Source organism: Salvelinus fontinalis, chromosome 24 (assembly GCF_029448725.1).
Source record: "Salvelinus fontinalis isolate EN_2023a chromosome 24, ASM2944872v1, whole genome shotgun sequence".
Classification (NCBI taxonomy): domain Eukaryota; kingdom Metazoa; phylum Chordata; class Actinopteri; order Salmoniformes; family Salmonidae; genus Salvelinus; species Salvelinus fontinalis.
The window spans coordinates 16,065,668-16,080,110 of record NC_074688.1 but is presented as its reverse complement, the minus strand read 5'-3'; the positions used below and the strand labels follow the sequence as shown (position 1 = coordinate 16,080,110).

The 14,443-nt window shown below is 42.3% G+C and overlaps 2 protein-coding genes across 2 annotated transcripts; one reads left to right on the top strand and one right to left on the bottom strand.

Annotated features, from left to right (window-relative positions):
* The first annotated feature begins 76 nt into the window (after positions 1 to 76).
* On the top strand, positions 77 to 5,001 carry LOC129822023 (inositol-tetrakisphosphate 1-kinase-like). The gene is made up of 8 exons (XM_055879868.1): positions 77 to 404; positions 491 to 608; positions 703 to 801; positions 1,119 to 1,159; positions 1,379 to 1,544; positions 1,687 to 1,754; positions 2,088 to 2,250; positions 2,439 to 5,001. The coding sequence occupies exons 2-8, from the start codon at positions 542 to 544 to the stop codon at positions 2,567 to 2,569; spliced, it is 735 nt and encodes a 244-aa protein (XP_055735843.1). The 5' UTR covers positions 77 to 404; positions 491 to 541; the 3' UTR covers positions 2,570 to 5,001.
* On the bottom strand, positions 4,324 to 14,417 carry LOC129822022 (golgin subfamily A member 6-like protein 22). Its single transcript, XM_055879867.1, has 6 exons — positions 14,040 to 14,417; positions 8,732 to 8,772; positions 8,486 to 8,561; positions 8,100 to 8,159; positions 6,658 to 7,670; positions 4,324 to 6,520 (listed from the first exon to the last, which is right to left on the bottom strand). The coding sequence occupies exons 1-6, from the start codon at positions 14,083 to 14,085 to the stop codon at positions 6,449 to 6,451; spliced, it is 1,308 nt and encodes a 435-aa protein (XP_055735842.1). The 5' UTR covers positions 14,086 to 14,417; the 3' UTR covers positions 4,324 to 6,448.
* Positions 14,418 to 14,443: the final 26 nt, after the last annotated feature.

The window sequence follows — 14,443 nt, the reverse complement described above, 5'->3', positions numbered from 1 at the left end:
CCCTCTCTCTCTCTCTCTCGCTCTCTAACACACTCACTTACTCCTCCTTCTCTCCCTGTCTGTCTCTGTCTCTGTCTTGTCAGTTTCAGATGTCTGACATGCCAGTCGTTTCTGTCACTGCCACCTGCAGTCACCTGCTTGGAGGTCCTCTCAAACAGAGGGGAAGAATAGCTTTTGCCTCACAAGTGCATGTCATAGTATTACATTTGAAAGTCTACACATCAAGTTGTGCCTGAGGCAGAGGATATTTCATTCACACTTCCTTTTCTCTTCGGATACAGATAGATCTCAGTCAGCCATTGGAGTCTCAAGGACCTTTTGCGGTCATTGTACACAAGCTCTCTGATGTCATTGTCAAGGCCGAGTATGACAGCCAATCGCAACAGCTCCTTGACAACTTCCAGGTATGGTAAAATGGCACATTTAATTAGATACAACAGTGATAACAACATCATATTTTATCATACTAAAGTATATGTTTTTGTTTTAGGGTTATGTGTCCACCCATCCCCATACTGTTGTCCTGGACCCCCTTCCAGCAATGAGCCAGCTACTGGATCGCTTTGCCTCCTATCGGATTATGAGCCAGCTCCAGAACTCCCTGAGAGGTACAGTACAGTGGCCTCACTGTCCTTCCTCTAGACATCTACCAAGCCAAGCGCTCTCTCTCCTAATGCTCTTCCTGATCCCGCCCCCATGTAGACTGGCAAATCAGCAGCCCTCCCTACCTGGAGATCAGCACCAGTGACCTGTCAGTCATCCAGCAGGACGTGGAGAGCAAGGGCCTCAGCTTCCCTCTGAGTCAGTGAGGCACTGTCTACAACCAAACACATAAACATACACCTAATTAATCTTATTGTAAACAGAGGCTTCACACCAGGCAATGGTGATTCAGTTTTTGGCAAACTCCTTTTATCTAATTCATAAGACATTTACGGGCCGATTCCCCGGATACAGATTCAGCCTAGTCTTGGAATAAGAAGCATGTTCAATGAATATTGTCCATTGAAAGTGATTTTTAGTCTAGGACTAGGCTTAACCTGTGACTGGGAAACTGTCCCATAAGATCGCGTGTTGTATTGTGTCTCCTCACACCTCACTATTCCTCTTCCTCTTAGTCTGTAAAACCAGGGTGGCTCATGGATCCTGTTCCCATGACGTAAGAGACTGCCTGTCTTTCTATTGAGTCTTTTTGCATATTTTCCCATGCATTCCATATATTTAAAAAAACAGTTCTGCCTTTTTGTGTGGCTCAGTGTGTTGCTGCTTTGTTGACACTGTGATCTCTCTCTATAGACATGTATTGGTGTTTAGTGGCCCATGGCTCTCCCTCTAGTTCTTCAGACTTTAGTGTCCCTGTTCTCTCTCCATACCATAGATGTCTCTGATCTTCAGTATGGCTGGTCTGTCAGAGGCCCACCCTCCCTGTGTGCTGCAGAGCTTCGTCAACCACGGTGCCGTGCTGCACAAGGTGTTTGTGGTGGGAGAGGACCACTTCACTGTGGAGAGGCCCTCGCTGAAGAACTTCCCCCCTGGACCCTATGGTTAGTGTGGACACACCCTCACCTCTTTCTCCCTCTTCTTCTCCCTCTCTCGATCTTTCTCATTCTCATGCTTATACTGTTTTTAATCATCCGTTGCAATAAAACTTCTTCCTAATGTCTATGGTGTGTTTTGTGACTCCAGAGAGGAAGACAATCTTCTTCAACAGCCACGAGGTGTCCAAGCCAGAGTCCTGCTCCCACCTCACTGCAGTTAGTACGACCTCCACTCTGACAATCAACTCTGTTCAATTTGATTCACTGGCACTGATTCCTGTACAATTGAATTCCATCTCCTTTACCCTGTTCTACTTGACCCACTGTGTGCAATAGGTCTTGTACGGTCCAGGGCCCGTATTCATAATGTGTCTCAAAGTAGTAGTGCTGAGCAAAGATCTTTCATATATATTTTTTTAGATCATAACAAATAAGATCACATAGACAGGGGGACCTGATCCTAGATCAGCACTCCTACTCTGATACACTTTGTGAATAGGGACCCTGAACAGATGAACTGATCATCTGTCCTGTGGTGTTGTGTCTCAGCTGGATGAGGAGGTGTCGAGGTTGCCTCCCCCCAGTGGTGAGGCCATGGTGGCCCTAGTAAGAGAGCTGAGGGCAGAGCTGGGCATGGCTCTGTTCGGGGTGGACGTCATCGTCAACATCAACACACACACCCTCACTATCATCGACATTAACATCTTCCCAGGTCACTGGGCCATCCTTCATTTCCATTTGTCATTAACAGACACTCTTATCCAGAACGACTTACAGTCATCAAAGTCACTTCATTCTGCTATATTTGCTTCCATGTTACACTTTCACTCTTACTCAATTTCATGTTCTCTTTCTAGCTCTCTCCCTCATCAACCATAACTTTCTGTCCCTCTCTTCCAGGCTATGAGGGAGTGCCTCAGTTCTTCTCCTCCCTCCTCAGTCACATTGAGTCAGTATTGGACCACCAGGAACTGAAAGTCCCCCAGGCAACATGTCCTCCTGCTCCCTCTGCCCCCCAGGCTGACCTCTGAACTCTGACCTGGGTTCACCATTGACCCTTGACCCTGACCTGGCTTATCTTCTCTGATACATACAGAAAGCCCCTGGAAGTAGGAGACCTAATTGACAACGGTTGCCTTTAAATCAATCTCATAATATGGGTCTGAGTCACCTCTCCTTGCAGACACATACAGTACCAGTCAAAAGTTTGGACACACCTACTCATTCAAGGGTTTTTCTTTCTTTTTTAGTGAAGACATCAAAACTATGAAATAACACAATGTAGTAATCAAAAAAGTGTTTAACAAATCAAAATATATTTTATATTTGAGATTCTTTAAAGTAGCCACCCTTTGCACGCTCTTGGCATTCTCTCAACCAGATTCATGTGGTAGTCACCTGGAATGCATTTCAATTAACATTGCCTTGTCAAAAGTACATTTGTGGAATTTCTTTCCTTCTTAATGCGATTGAGCCAATCAGTTGTGTTGTGACAAGGTAGCGGTGGTATACAGAAGATAGCCCTATTTGGTAAAAGACCAAGTCCATATTATGGCAAGAACAGCTCAAATAAACAAAGAGAAAATGACAGTCCATCATTACTTTAAGACATGACGGTCAGTCAATACGGAAATTTTCAAGAACTTTGAAAGTTTCTTCAAGTGCAGTCGCAAAAACCATCAAGCGCTGTGATGAAACTGGCTCTCAAAAGGACCGCCACAGAAAAGTAAGACCCAGAGTTACCTCTGCTGCAGAGGATAAGTTCATCAGAGATACCAGCCTCAGAAATTGCAGCCCAAATAAATTCTTCACAGAGTTCAAGTAACAGACACATCTCAACATCAACTGTTCAGAGGAGACTGCGTGAATCAGGCCTTCATGGTCAAATTGCTGCAAAGAAACCAATTCTAAAGGACACCAATAATAAGAAGAGACTTGCTTGGGCCAAGAAACACGAGCAATGGACATTAGACTGCTGTAAATCTGTCTTTTGGTCTGATGAGTCCAAATTTGAGATTTTTGGTTCTAACCGCTGTGTCTTTGTGAGACGCAGAGTAGGTGAACCGATGATCTCCACATGTGTGGTTCCCACCGTTAAGCATGGAGGAGGTGGTGTGATGGTGCTTTGCTGGTGACACTGTCAGTGATTTATTTAGAATTCAAGGCCCACTTAACCAGCATGACTACCACACCATTCTGTAGCGATACACCATCCCATCTGGTTTACGCTTAGTGGGACTATCATTTATTTTTCAACAGGACAATGCCCCAACACAAACCTCCAGGCTGTGTAAGGGCTATTTGACCAAATAGGAGAGTGATGGAGTGTTGCATCAGATGACCTGGCTTCCACAATCATTCGACCTTAACCCATTTGAGATGGTTTGGGATGAGTGAAGGAAAAGCAGCCAACAATTGCTCATATGTGGGAACTCCTTCAAGACTGTTGGAAAAGCATTCCAGGTGAAGCTGTTTGATAGAATGCCAAGCGTGTGCAAAGCTGTCATCAAGGCAAAGGGTGGCTACTTTGAAGAATCTAACATATAACACTTTTTTGGTTACTACATGATACCATATGTGTTATTGCATAGTTTTGATGTCTTCCCTATTATTATACAATGTAGAAAATAGTAAGAATAAAGAAAAACCCTTGAATGAGTAGGTGTGTCCAAACTTTTGACTGGCACCGTAGGTGTCAGAATTTTGTATGAATAGATAAGAGACTGTGATCAGTCAATGAAGACAACCAACCACTACTCTTATAGAAGTAACAATGATTGAAAAATATCATACACTGTGATTTTATTGATTGACATTTAGCATTTAAGACACAGCAGGCACAGATGCAGGACTCTGATTGGGCCAGTACAATTACAAATGTTGACCTCCACTAATTTGTCCTTTACCTCCCACTTACAATCCACAACCCTTTTCTGATGAAATACATTTGGTAAATATATTTCTAAATGTTGAAATGGTATACATTCTTGAGTAAATCTCACAACATGTAGTGAGTTTGATTCCTTACATGGTGTTGATGTGTTTTATATTAGTTTTATATGCGTCCCAACAGTTACCAGTGTTACATAATTAAGCAATAAGGCCAGAGGGGGTGTGGTATATGGCCATTATACCACGGCTAAGGGCTGTTCTTTTGCATGATGCAACCCAAAGTGCCTGGATACAGCCCTTAGTATATTGGCCATACACCACAAACCCCCGAGGTGCCTTATTGCTATTATAAACTGGTTACCAATGTAATTTGAGCAGTAAAAATAAACGTTTTGTCATACCTGTGGTATACGGCCTGATATACCACGGCTGTCAGCCAATCAGCATTCAGGGCTTGAACCACCCAGTTTATAATTGTAAATAAATGTTTGATAGAAAAGGAGTGTTTACATTTAAAAGTCAATTCATGATGCATTTTAATTACTTAATAAAGTACATTTACAGAAAATCATCATCATATATTTGGCTTAAATATGTACATGTTTAAAACTTTATAGGTTTGAATAAGTTGTCTTAATATTCCTATTCTTCTTGTATTGCAGTTATTGTTATTCCTCCACATGTTATTAACCATGCAACTTATATTGATTTAACATGTGGGGGCACTGTTTCCTAATATTTCTTATTCAAACATGGCTGCGTAACAGTGGAGATCCCAAACTATGAAAAAGGATGACGGTGAACATCAATATTTTACCAACTTAAAAAAAAGTTTTATAACTGTCATTGTTTATTAGGACCACATACTAGAGATGTCTTAGTGATGTCACTCCCCTCTCTAGACTTCCTTGGCTGGTTAAGATAGGAGTGCAAAGTTGGGAGAAGAGCTGGGGTGCCACTCTGGCCATAGAAATATAATTACTAGAACGGACATTCCCATTCATTCTATTTCTATGACTCTTGACCACCTTGGTGACTCGAACTGCAAAAATAAAAAACTAAACTTCAGGATTAATCATGCTCATCTTATTATTGAACATTATGTTATGACACACTGTACATCAATACAAAAGAGGTTTCCGTGGTCACACGCCATCTCTTTCTGAGGGAAGATCTCAATTGCATACTCCTCACGTCCTCGTCTCCTTCTCAAAACCCATGGGATGAGAAAGAGACACTCTCCCCTCTGACCTTCTCCTCCAATGGGTTTTGAGAAGGAAGTGAGGAGAGAGTATGCGAGGAGTATGCAATGGAGATTGTCCCTGAGTGTCACCCCAGTTCTTAATTAACAGTCTGATATTAACAGTGCATTAGCCAGATAGCACAATCCTCACATTTTGTTGATATACACATGGAAATCAATCACAGAAATCAATATGTCAATATTATAAATAACAGTGTAAGTTAATTGTAATAACAGTAATAACAGTGAAAGTTAATTGTAATAACAGTAATAACAGTGTAAGTTAATTGCTTACATTAACAGTCTCAATGACCATAACAAATCTCACACATAGATTTTTAATTATTGCACAAAATATATATATACGAGACATACCGTAAAGGAGATGTCTTTCCCACTTAAAGACCTTGTATCATGAGATGTAGACTAACGATAGCTTTACATGAGCAAGGTTGTACATCTTGCCTACTAAACAATCTTTGATAATGGCAGCACACAGAAAGACACATCTAAAGAGCTTGTAATCTCTGAATGCAGGGATGGGGAGAAGTGTACTTGTATGTTTGTACTAAAATGCAACTACTTACAGAAGTACATCCCATCAAAAGCATTATGATTATACCATGTTACTGAGTGTGTGTGTGTGTGTGTGTGTGTGTGTGTGTGTGTGTGTGTGTGTGTGTGTGTGTGTGTGTGTGTGTGTGTGTGTGTGTGTGTGTGTGTGTGTGTGTGTGTGTGTGTGTGTGTGTGTGTGTGCGTGTATGTAATTTAGAACTTAACGACTCCTGTGAAGCTCCCGAAGCTCTGCAGCCACTTTTCGCAGCTCTGCCTCAATCTCCAGAAGCTCCTGTAGGCACACAGAACAGATCAGATAGTGTGTTAAGTGCACACACACACACAGAGAGAGACATAGTCAATTAGCATTTACAGTATCAGCTTTACAAGCTCAGCCGTGCTAAATCCTGTTGACTCTCGCCCACTTACTTCTCCTTCATCCTGCTCAACATCCTCCTTTTTGTCCTCATCCTCCTCTTCCTCCTCCCAATCCTCATTGTTTTCAACCTCATCTGCCTCATCTGCTTCTTCATCATCGTCATCGTCCCTGTTCCTCTCCTTTTCAAACTGACGGGTCGACTCATCACTCGCTTTCTCCATCACTCTCTTCTGCTGAGGATCCTTAACCTCCTTACTCTCTCCCGCTTTCACCTTCTCCAATTCCTTGCGAATCTCTCCCTCCTTCTCGCGCTCGTTGTCCACTTTCGCCTCATCCCCGGCAGTTTCTCTTTTCTCCTCCTCTTTTCTCTCCTCCTCCTCCTCTTGCACACGTTTCATCTTTTTGAGGAGCTCCGCTAGTTCCTCCTGTTTTTCCTCCCTCTCTTTTTCCTTCTCCACGTTCTTCTTGCTGTCCTGTTCCTCCAGCAGCTCCTTGAGCTCCCGCTCCACCTTCTCTTTCTCCACCAGCAGCTCCACCTCGTTGTTGTTCCTCTCCTTGCTGCGTTTCCTCTCTTCAATCTCAATAATTTCTAGCCGCTCTCTCTCTCCCTTTTTCTGCTCCTCCTCCTCATGCTTCTTCCTCTCCTCCTCTGCTTCTGACCCACTCTGGAGCTCTTTCTCCTTCACCGACTCGTACCTTTTCTTCTTCAGTTCCTTGAGCAGCTCCTCAAGCTCCCTGTCCTCTTTTTCCTCCTCTCCTATCTTCCTTAGCTCCTTTGAGAAGAGCTCCTCCAGCTCTTTCGCGTTCTCTTCCTCATCCCCCCTTTTCTCCTCCAGTCTGGGCTCTTCTCTCATCTCCTCATTTGTTATGTCCTTCATCTCCACCTTCTCCTCCTCTACCCCTTCTGCCTTCATCTCTTTCTCTCTCAGTTCTTCTTTCTCAGTCTCCTTCTGGTCATCATTCTGCTCCTCCTCCTCCCTCCTCTCTCTGTCCCTCTCTCCCTCAGCCTGGTTCTCCTCATTTCGCTCTTTCTCCCTCCCATAGTCTCTCTCTCTTTCCCTCTCTGTAAGAGTGGAAGTGGTTAGTTACTGTACAATTTAAAGCATATTACAGCAAGTTCAACAAAACATGTTTAGGAAGATTTTTATCTTGATTTCCATGTATAATTACCTGACTCGAAAACAACATAGCATAGCAAAGATATTGCAACAATTAGACTGTTTCTCTCAATTAGTCCGTACGTTTTGATATTCCATACTACTGTGATGATGACACCATTGGCAGGGCTACTTCCAGAGATGGAAGTAGCCCAGAGCGGCTGGTCCATTTGAAGCACAATGGGCCTTTCTAATTTGGGGGTTTTGCGGCAAATTATAATTCAAAGAAAAAAAATGACCGTTGTGTTAGAAATACCCAGACTAATTTCTGATCCCAGTCTGTCCCTGGGTACTTCAGTAGTAAAGTATTAGCTAATAACTGTAGTCAGACTGACCCTCCTGGGCCAGCTCCTGCAGCTCCCTCAGGAGACCCTGGTGCCTGTGGACAGCATCATCTGCACAACAGAACACAACACTGGTTGCTCAACACTGACCATGCCCATCTTATCAGACTACACATAATCATACCTATCTGCCTCAGTGACAGGTGTTGCTGAAATAATTAACAGCATTATAGTCAAATGTAGCAAGATGAAATAAAGGGTATTCCTCACGTACAGTAATCAGTGTCATGATTCCATTGTCATGATAAACTAAATCTCAATGTTGACGCATTACAATTACATAGTGAATATAGTTGAATAAGTGCACTGTGTGGTCTAGTGCATTTGTGCAGCTGAAGGAGATTATGTCAGATAAGAGATAAGATAGGAGTTGTCACCAGTTTTCTGTTTGTCACAGCCAGGATGTGGCACACCGCCGTTACTATTCAGGGAGTCCTGGATACAGTCACCAACCTGAGGGCGCACACACACACACACACACACACACACACACACACACACACACACACACACACACAATTAGCAATTACGGTGTCAATATCAATTACACACAATATGTTAGCAGTGTTATAATACACTCAAAATAAATATCATAGAGATAACACAAATGCTTTGTCTCTGACCTTTCCAACCTGTAGAGAGGAGGATAGAGGCAGGCATCCCACTAGAGAGAGAGAGAGAGAGAGAGAGAGTGAGAGAGAGTAGAGAGGGAGATACAAATGTAGTCTTTCCAAATAATTGTATATTGTGTCTGCTGAATGTTAGTTTTTTTCTCTTGCTTTGTTTGCTCTTTTACATATTGTGTCTATCTCTGATAAGATACCCAGGAAAGGGCTGACATTAGCCCATATTAATATATGTAGCCTTAGAAATAAGGTTCATGAGGCCTCCCAAGGGGCGCAGCGGTCTAAGGCACTGTATCGCAGTGCTTGAGGCGTCACTACAGATCCGGGTTAAATTCTGTGTCTCAGCTAGCCGCGACTGGGAAACCCATGAGGCGGCGCACATTTGGACCAGCGTTGTCTGGGTTAGAGGAGGGTTTGGCTGGCCGGGATGTCCTTGTCTCATCGTGCTCTGTGGCGGGCCGTGCGCATGCCCACTGACACAGTTGCCAACTGTTCTGCCTGCGGTTATGGAACCCCTACCCGTCCCAGACCTGCTGTTTTCAACTCTTAATGATCGGCTATGAAAAGCCAACTGACATTTATTCCTGATTATTATTTGACCATGCTTGTCATTTATGAACATTTTGAACATCTTGGCCATGTTCTGTTATAATCTCCACCCGGCACAGCCAGAAGAGGACTGGCCACCCCTCATAGCCTGGTTCTTCTCTAGGTTTCTTCCTAGGTTTTGGCCTTTCTAGGGAGTTTTTCCTAGCTACCGTGCTTCTACACCTGCATTGCTTGCTGTTTGGGGTTTTAGGCTGGGTTTCTGTACAGCACTTCGAGATATTAGCTGATGTACGAAGGGCTATATAAAATAAACTTGATTTGATTTGTACGGTGTTTCCTCCGACACATTGGTGCGACTGGCTTCCGGGTTAAGCGAGCAGTGTGTCAAGAAGCAGTGCGGCTTGGCAGGGTTGTGTTTCGGAGGATGCATGGCTCTCGACCTTCGCCTCTCCCGCGTCAATACAGGAGTTGCAGCGATGGGACAAGACTATAACTACCAGTTGGGGAGAAAATGGGGTAAAAAGTTCTAAAAAATGTATAATTAAAAATAAATTAGGTTCATGAAATCAATAACTTGCTAACATCAGATAACATCATACATTAGCCATTTCTGAGACTCAATAAAATAATTCCTTTGATGAAACAGCAGTAACAACATAAAGATATAACATCTATAGAAGAGACAGGAATGCTTATGGGGGAGGTGTTGCTGTATATATTCAGATCCATATCCCTGCAATGCTTAGAGAAGATCTCATGTCAAAAGTTATTTAAGTGTTGTGGTTACAGGTTCACCTTCATCTAAAGCTTATTATTTTGGGGTGTTGCTATAGGCCACCAAGTGCTAACAGTCAGAATCTAAATAATACGTGTGAAATGCTTGATAGTGTATGTGATGTAAACAGAGAGGTCTACTTTCTGGGGACCTGAATATTGACTGGTTTTCATCAAGCTGTCCTCTCAAGAGGAAGCTTCTCACTGTAACCAGTGCGTGTAATCTGGTTTAGGTTATTAATCAACCTACCAGGGTGTTTACAAACACTACATGAACAAGATCATCCACATGTATCGATCACATTTTTACAAATACTGTAGAACTTTGTTCTAAAGCTGTGTCCGTACCCATTGGATAAAGTGATCACAATACAGTGGCTATATCCAGGAAAGCCAAAGTTCCAAAAGCTGGGCCTAAAATAGTGTATGAGATCATACAAAAGATTTTGCTGTGACTCTTATGTGGATGATGTTCAAAATATTTGTTGGTCTGATGGGATTAATAAGGAGCATCCAGGTGCTGCACTTGATGAATTTATGAAATTATAAATCACATAGCCCACAGTCCGAAGGTCCTGCAATATGGGCAGTGCGCCCTGCAAATATCAAATAGATGATTGTTGAGTTGCGACTGTCAGTGAAAAGCAGAGAGACCCAGACAGGCATATCGCAATATTGAAAAATACAATCGCGGAAAAACTGTTTGGAAAGCAAATGGCTACCGCTGTAAAAGAGATGAGAATGAAAAGACTTCAATCTGTGTTTTAGTGCCACTTTTGTTTGTTTTTGGAGAAGAATTTCCTCCTCCAGGTTAGATGAACATCATATTGCATTTGTGTCTCCCCTTTTCGTAGGTGGATTATATGGATCAGACAACATCGCTTTTATTGATCTGTTTGTCAGTGTCAGCAGAGTAGGTGGCCCTGTAATTTTTGTAGTATAAAAAAAGGCATGCGCGCACTTGGGTGTCTCGTACCGTAAGAAATTTAATCTTCTTTGACCCCTGGTGGCTCGTAATAAATTGGTCCTGAACATCTCTAAAACAAAGAGCATCGTATTTGGTACAAATCATTCCCTAAATTCTAGACCTGTCACGACTTCCGCCGAAGTCGGTCCCTTTCCTTGTTCGGGCAAAGTTCGGCGGTCGACGTCACAACCTTCTAGCCATCACTGATCCATTTTTCGTTTTCCATTGGTTTTGTCTTGTCTTCCTTCACACCTGGTTCCTGTCCCATCAATTACATGTTGTGTATTTAACCCTCTGTTTCCCCTCATGTCCTTGTCGGAGATTGTTTGATTGTATGTTATGTGCAGTTATGTTCTGGTGTGCGGTGGGTTTTGTACCCACTTTTATTATTTTGTATATTTTGGTTTTCGGGGTTTTGTGAGCAGTTATTAAACAACTCAAACTTATACCAAGTTCGTTCTCCTGCGCCTGACTTCCCTGCCACCAACACGCACCCATTACAAGACCTCAGCTGAATCTGGTAATAAATGGTGTGGCGTTTGAACAAGTTGAGGAGACTACATTACTTGGTGTTACCTTAGATTGTAAACGATCATGGTAAAAACATATAGATTAAATGTTGTAAAGATGAGGAGAGATCTGTTCGTAATAAAGAAATGTGCTGTTTTTTTGAAACCACACCCACAAAGCAAGTCCTGCAGGCTCTAGTTTTATCTTATCTTGATTATTGTCCAGTCATATGGTCGAGTACTGCAAAGAAAAACGTAGTTAAGCTGCAGCTGGTCCAGAACAGAGCGGCACGTCTTGCTCTTCATTGTAATCAGATGGCTGATATAAATATTTCAATGTAGCATGCCAGTCTCTCTTGGCTAAGAGTTGAGGAAAGACTGACTGCATCACTTCTTGTTTTTATAAGAAACATGTGTTGGAAATTCCAAATTGTTTGCATAGTCAACTTACACACAGCACTGACATACACACTTACCCCACCAGACATGCCACCAGGGGTCTTTTCACTATCCCCAGGTCCAGAACAATTTCAAGAAAACAGTATTATATATTATCTATGCATAGTCACTTTACCCCTACCTACATGTACATATTACCTCAATTACTTCGACTAACCTGTACCACCGCACATTGACTTGGTACCGGTACTCCCTGCATGTAGCCTCGTTAAAGTTATTTTTATTGTTGCTCTTATTTTTTTATTTTAGTTTATTTTGTAAATAATTTTCTTAACTCTTATTTTTCTTAACTGCATTGTTGGTTAAGGGCTTGTAAGTAAGCATTTCACGGTAAGGTCTACCTGTTGTATTCGGCGCATGTGACAAAACATTTGATTTGATTAGATTTTTATTATACAGAGCCATGAGTGCATGGAACTCCCTTCCATCTCATATAGCGCAAGTGGACAGCAAACCTGGTTTCAACTAACAATTAAAGCAACACCTCCCGGCACAACGCCTCTACCCCATGTGACCTACTTGTGTTTATGTACTGACATTTGTGTAACTAATAGATGCACACACACACACTACATGCTCATGTTTTTAAATGAATGTAAATTGTAAAGTATTGTAATGTCTGTGATGTCTTTTTCGTTAAGTGTCGAACCCCAGTAAAATGAACTGTCGCCATTGGCGTCGGCTAATGGGGATCCTAATAAATCAAATCAAAAACACATACATAGATTGAACACTGCCAGGAAAGAAAAGGAAAGTAGTAATTGAATTGTTCGGCCTAAAAGTAGCAGGGTCTATTTTTAAGGCCAAGACAGTCACATGCCAAGCAACTAACAGGATCTTATAATCCTCCCTCAACAAGGAAGTGGAAATGTCCATGTTATTAGTTTACAGCCTCACATGGCATCCAATTAATTTTACACACGCGCTAAACGACTGAGTCATATCCCCTGACATATCTCATTAAGGTTATTGATAATGGAGGTCAATGGTAGGCCTTAATTCAAAGGCACGTGCGAACAACAGGGGCTTGTAGGTTGCGTGGGAGAGAGAGCGTGTTAGGCTTCCTCCTAAACTGGGACACAGGTCCTTTAAAGCTGCAATCCCATGTTGATTGGCTTGGCAGACCTCCCTTCACCCTCTTTATTCACAAGGCAATTGGCAAGGAGACTGGAATCTGTCTGTATGTTCACACACACATTGGTGATTGAAACGCCTCTAAACATTTCACGATACACAGACCATTACCCTTAAACTCAGTTATATTTTTACACAACACTGTTATATAATAGATGTATAGCCTACCCTCCCTTTCTCACATTACATCGGTACATATTTACTCCCAAAACACTCCCTGAAAGGCCCTGACACTGATACAAAACTGCTCACATCAAACCATGGTGACGGGGTGCATATTCAAGCAAGACATGGTTGTAACACCGCGCGCATTATTAATAGGTTTAACAGTTACAGGAGCGTACGTGCCCTGCTTTCATCACGTCTTGCACGACAACATAATTTCCTTTTAGGTTGGGTGATGTAGAAATACCCGTAATTTATGATGTAATTCTTACATAAGGCTATTTCCAATACACATGTATTCAATAGCAATCAATATGTAGTCACAATACCTGGGGAAAATGTATAGATAACGGACAGATTTTGTGACGGACTGGATAAGGTGCGCTCTAAACAAATTATGTTACAAGTCTATCTTGATCCTAAATCTTAAAAGCTAAGATATATTCTATCAATTGACCTTTTTGTACTTTTCTCCTCTTGGTTTAATTCCAATATCCCCTCCGTTTTATTTATAGGCTATATTATAAAAAATGGAAACATCCTCCAAATAACATAAACATTCCGCTTAACTGCAATCAATAGCCTACAATCACACGTTTTGGCTAATGTCCCAAGCAAAGCTATAACTAAAAAGGCTGTTAGCCGAATCCATAGCCTGGCTGTTCTAACGTAAGCGTTATCTAACACTGGATACGCTCATACATTGATGGATCAGCAGCCTCACAAATTAAACCCTGATTTTACTTACCTCCACTTAAGGTCCAAAACAACGCCGTGAAAATAAAAACTCCCATAGGATCTGAATATAGAGGCCTTACAGAGAAGGAAATAACCTTGAAATAATACCGCGACCTTATTCTCAAGTCGAGCGAGCAAGGACCCGCTAAAGAGCTGATAGGCGCGTATGCTTGGCTCGAAGGGCCAGGTAATGCAGGAGAACAGGTCGGGAGAATGATGCCCCGTCAACGCGTAACAACTAACGCGGAAATAACGAGAGGATTGCTCGCTCCAAGCTGAGTTGACCACATCTGACCGGAGGTAACGCCAATTCCCTGCTGTTCAATCTCATGCCTCAGCAGCAGGTTTGTATTAAAACACATAACCCGCCATGCTGTATGCATGCATGCTTCATGTAAAGTGGGGGAACGGAGA

What these genes read in the sequence shown, in the direction of transcription:
- LOC129822023 (XM_055879868.1), top strand. Translation starts at nt 542, where the DNA reads ATGAGCCAGCTACTGGATCGCTTTGCCTCCTATCGGATTATGAGCCAG. An exon ending in GCTCCAGAACTCCCTGAGAG is followed by an intron (nt 609 to 702) that starts GTACAGTACAGT and finishes GCCCCCATGTAG; the next exon opens with ACTGGCAAATCAGCAGCCCT. An exon ending in CCTGCTCCCACCTCACTGCA is followed by an intron (nt 1,755 to 2,087) that starts GTTAGTACGACC and finishes GTTGTGTCTCAG; the next exon opens with CTGGATGAGGAGGTGTCGAG.
- LOC129822022 (XM_055879867.1), bottom strand. Translation starts at nt 14,085, where the DNA reads ATGGGAGTTTTTATTTTCACGGCGTTGTTTTGGACCTTAAGTGGAG. An exon ending in CCTCTCTACAGGTTGGAAAG is followed by an intron (nt 8,562 to 8,731) that starts GTCAGAGACAAA and finishes GTGCGCCCTCAG; the next exon opens with GTTGGTGACTGTATCCAGGA. An exon ending in TTGAGCAGGATGAAGGAGAA is followed by an intron (nt 6,521 to 6,657) that starts GTAAGTGGGCGA and finishes GTGTGCCTACAG; the next exon opens with GAGCTTCTGGAGATTGAGGC.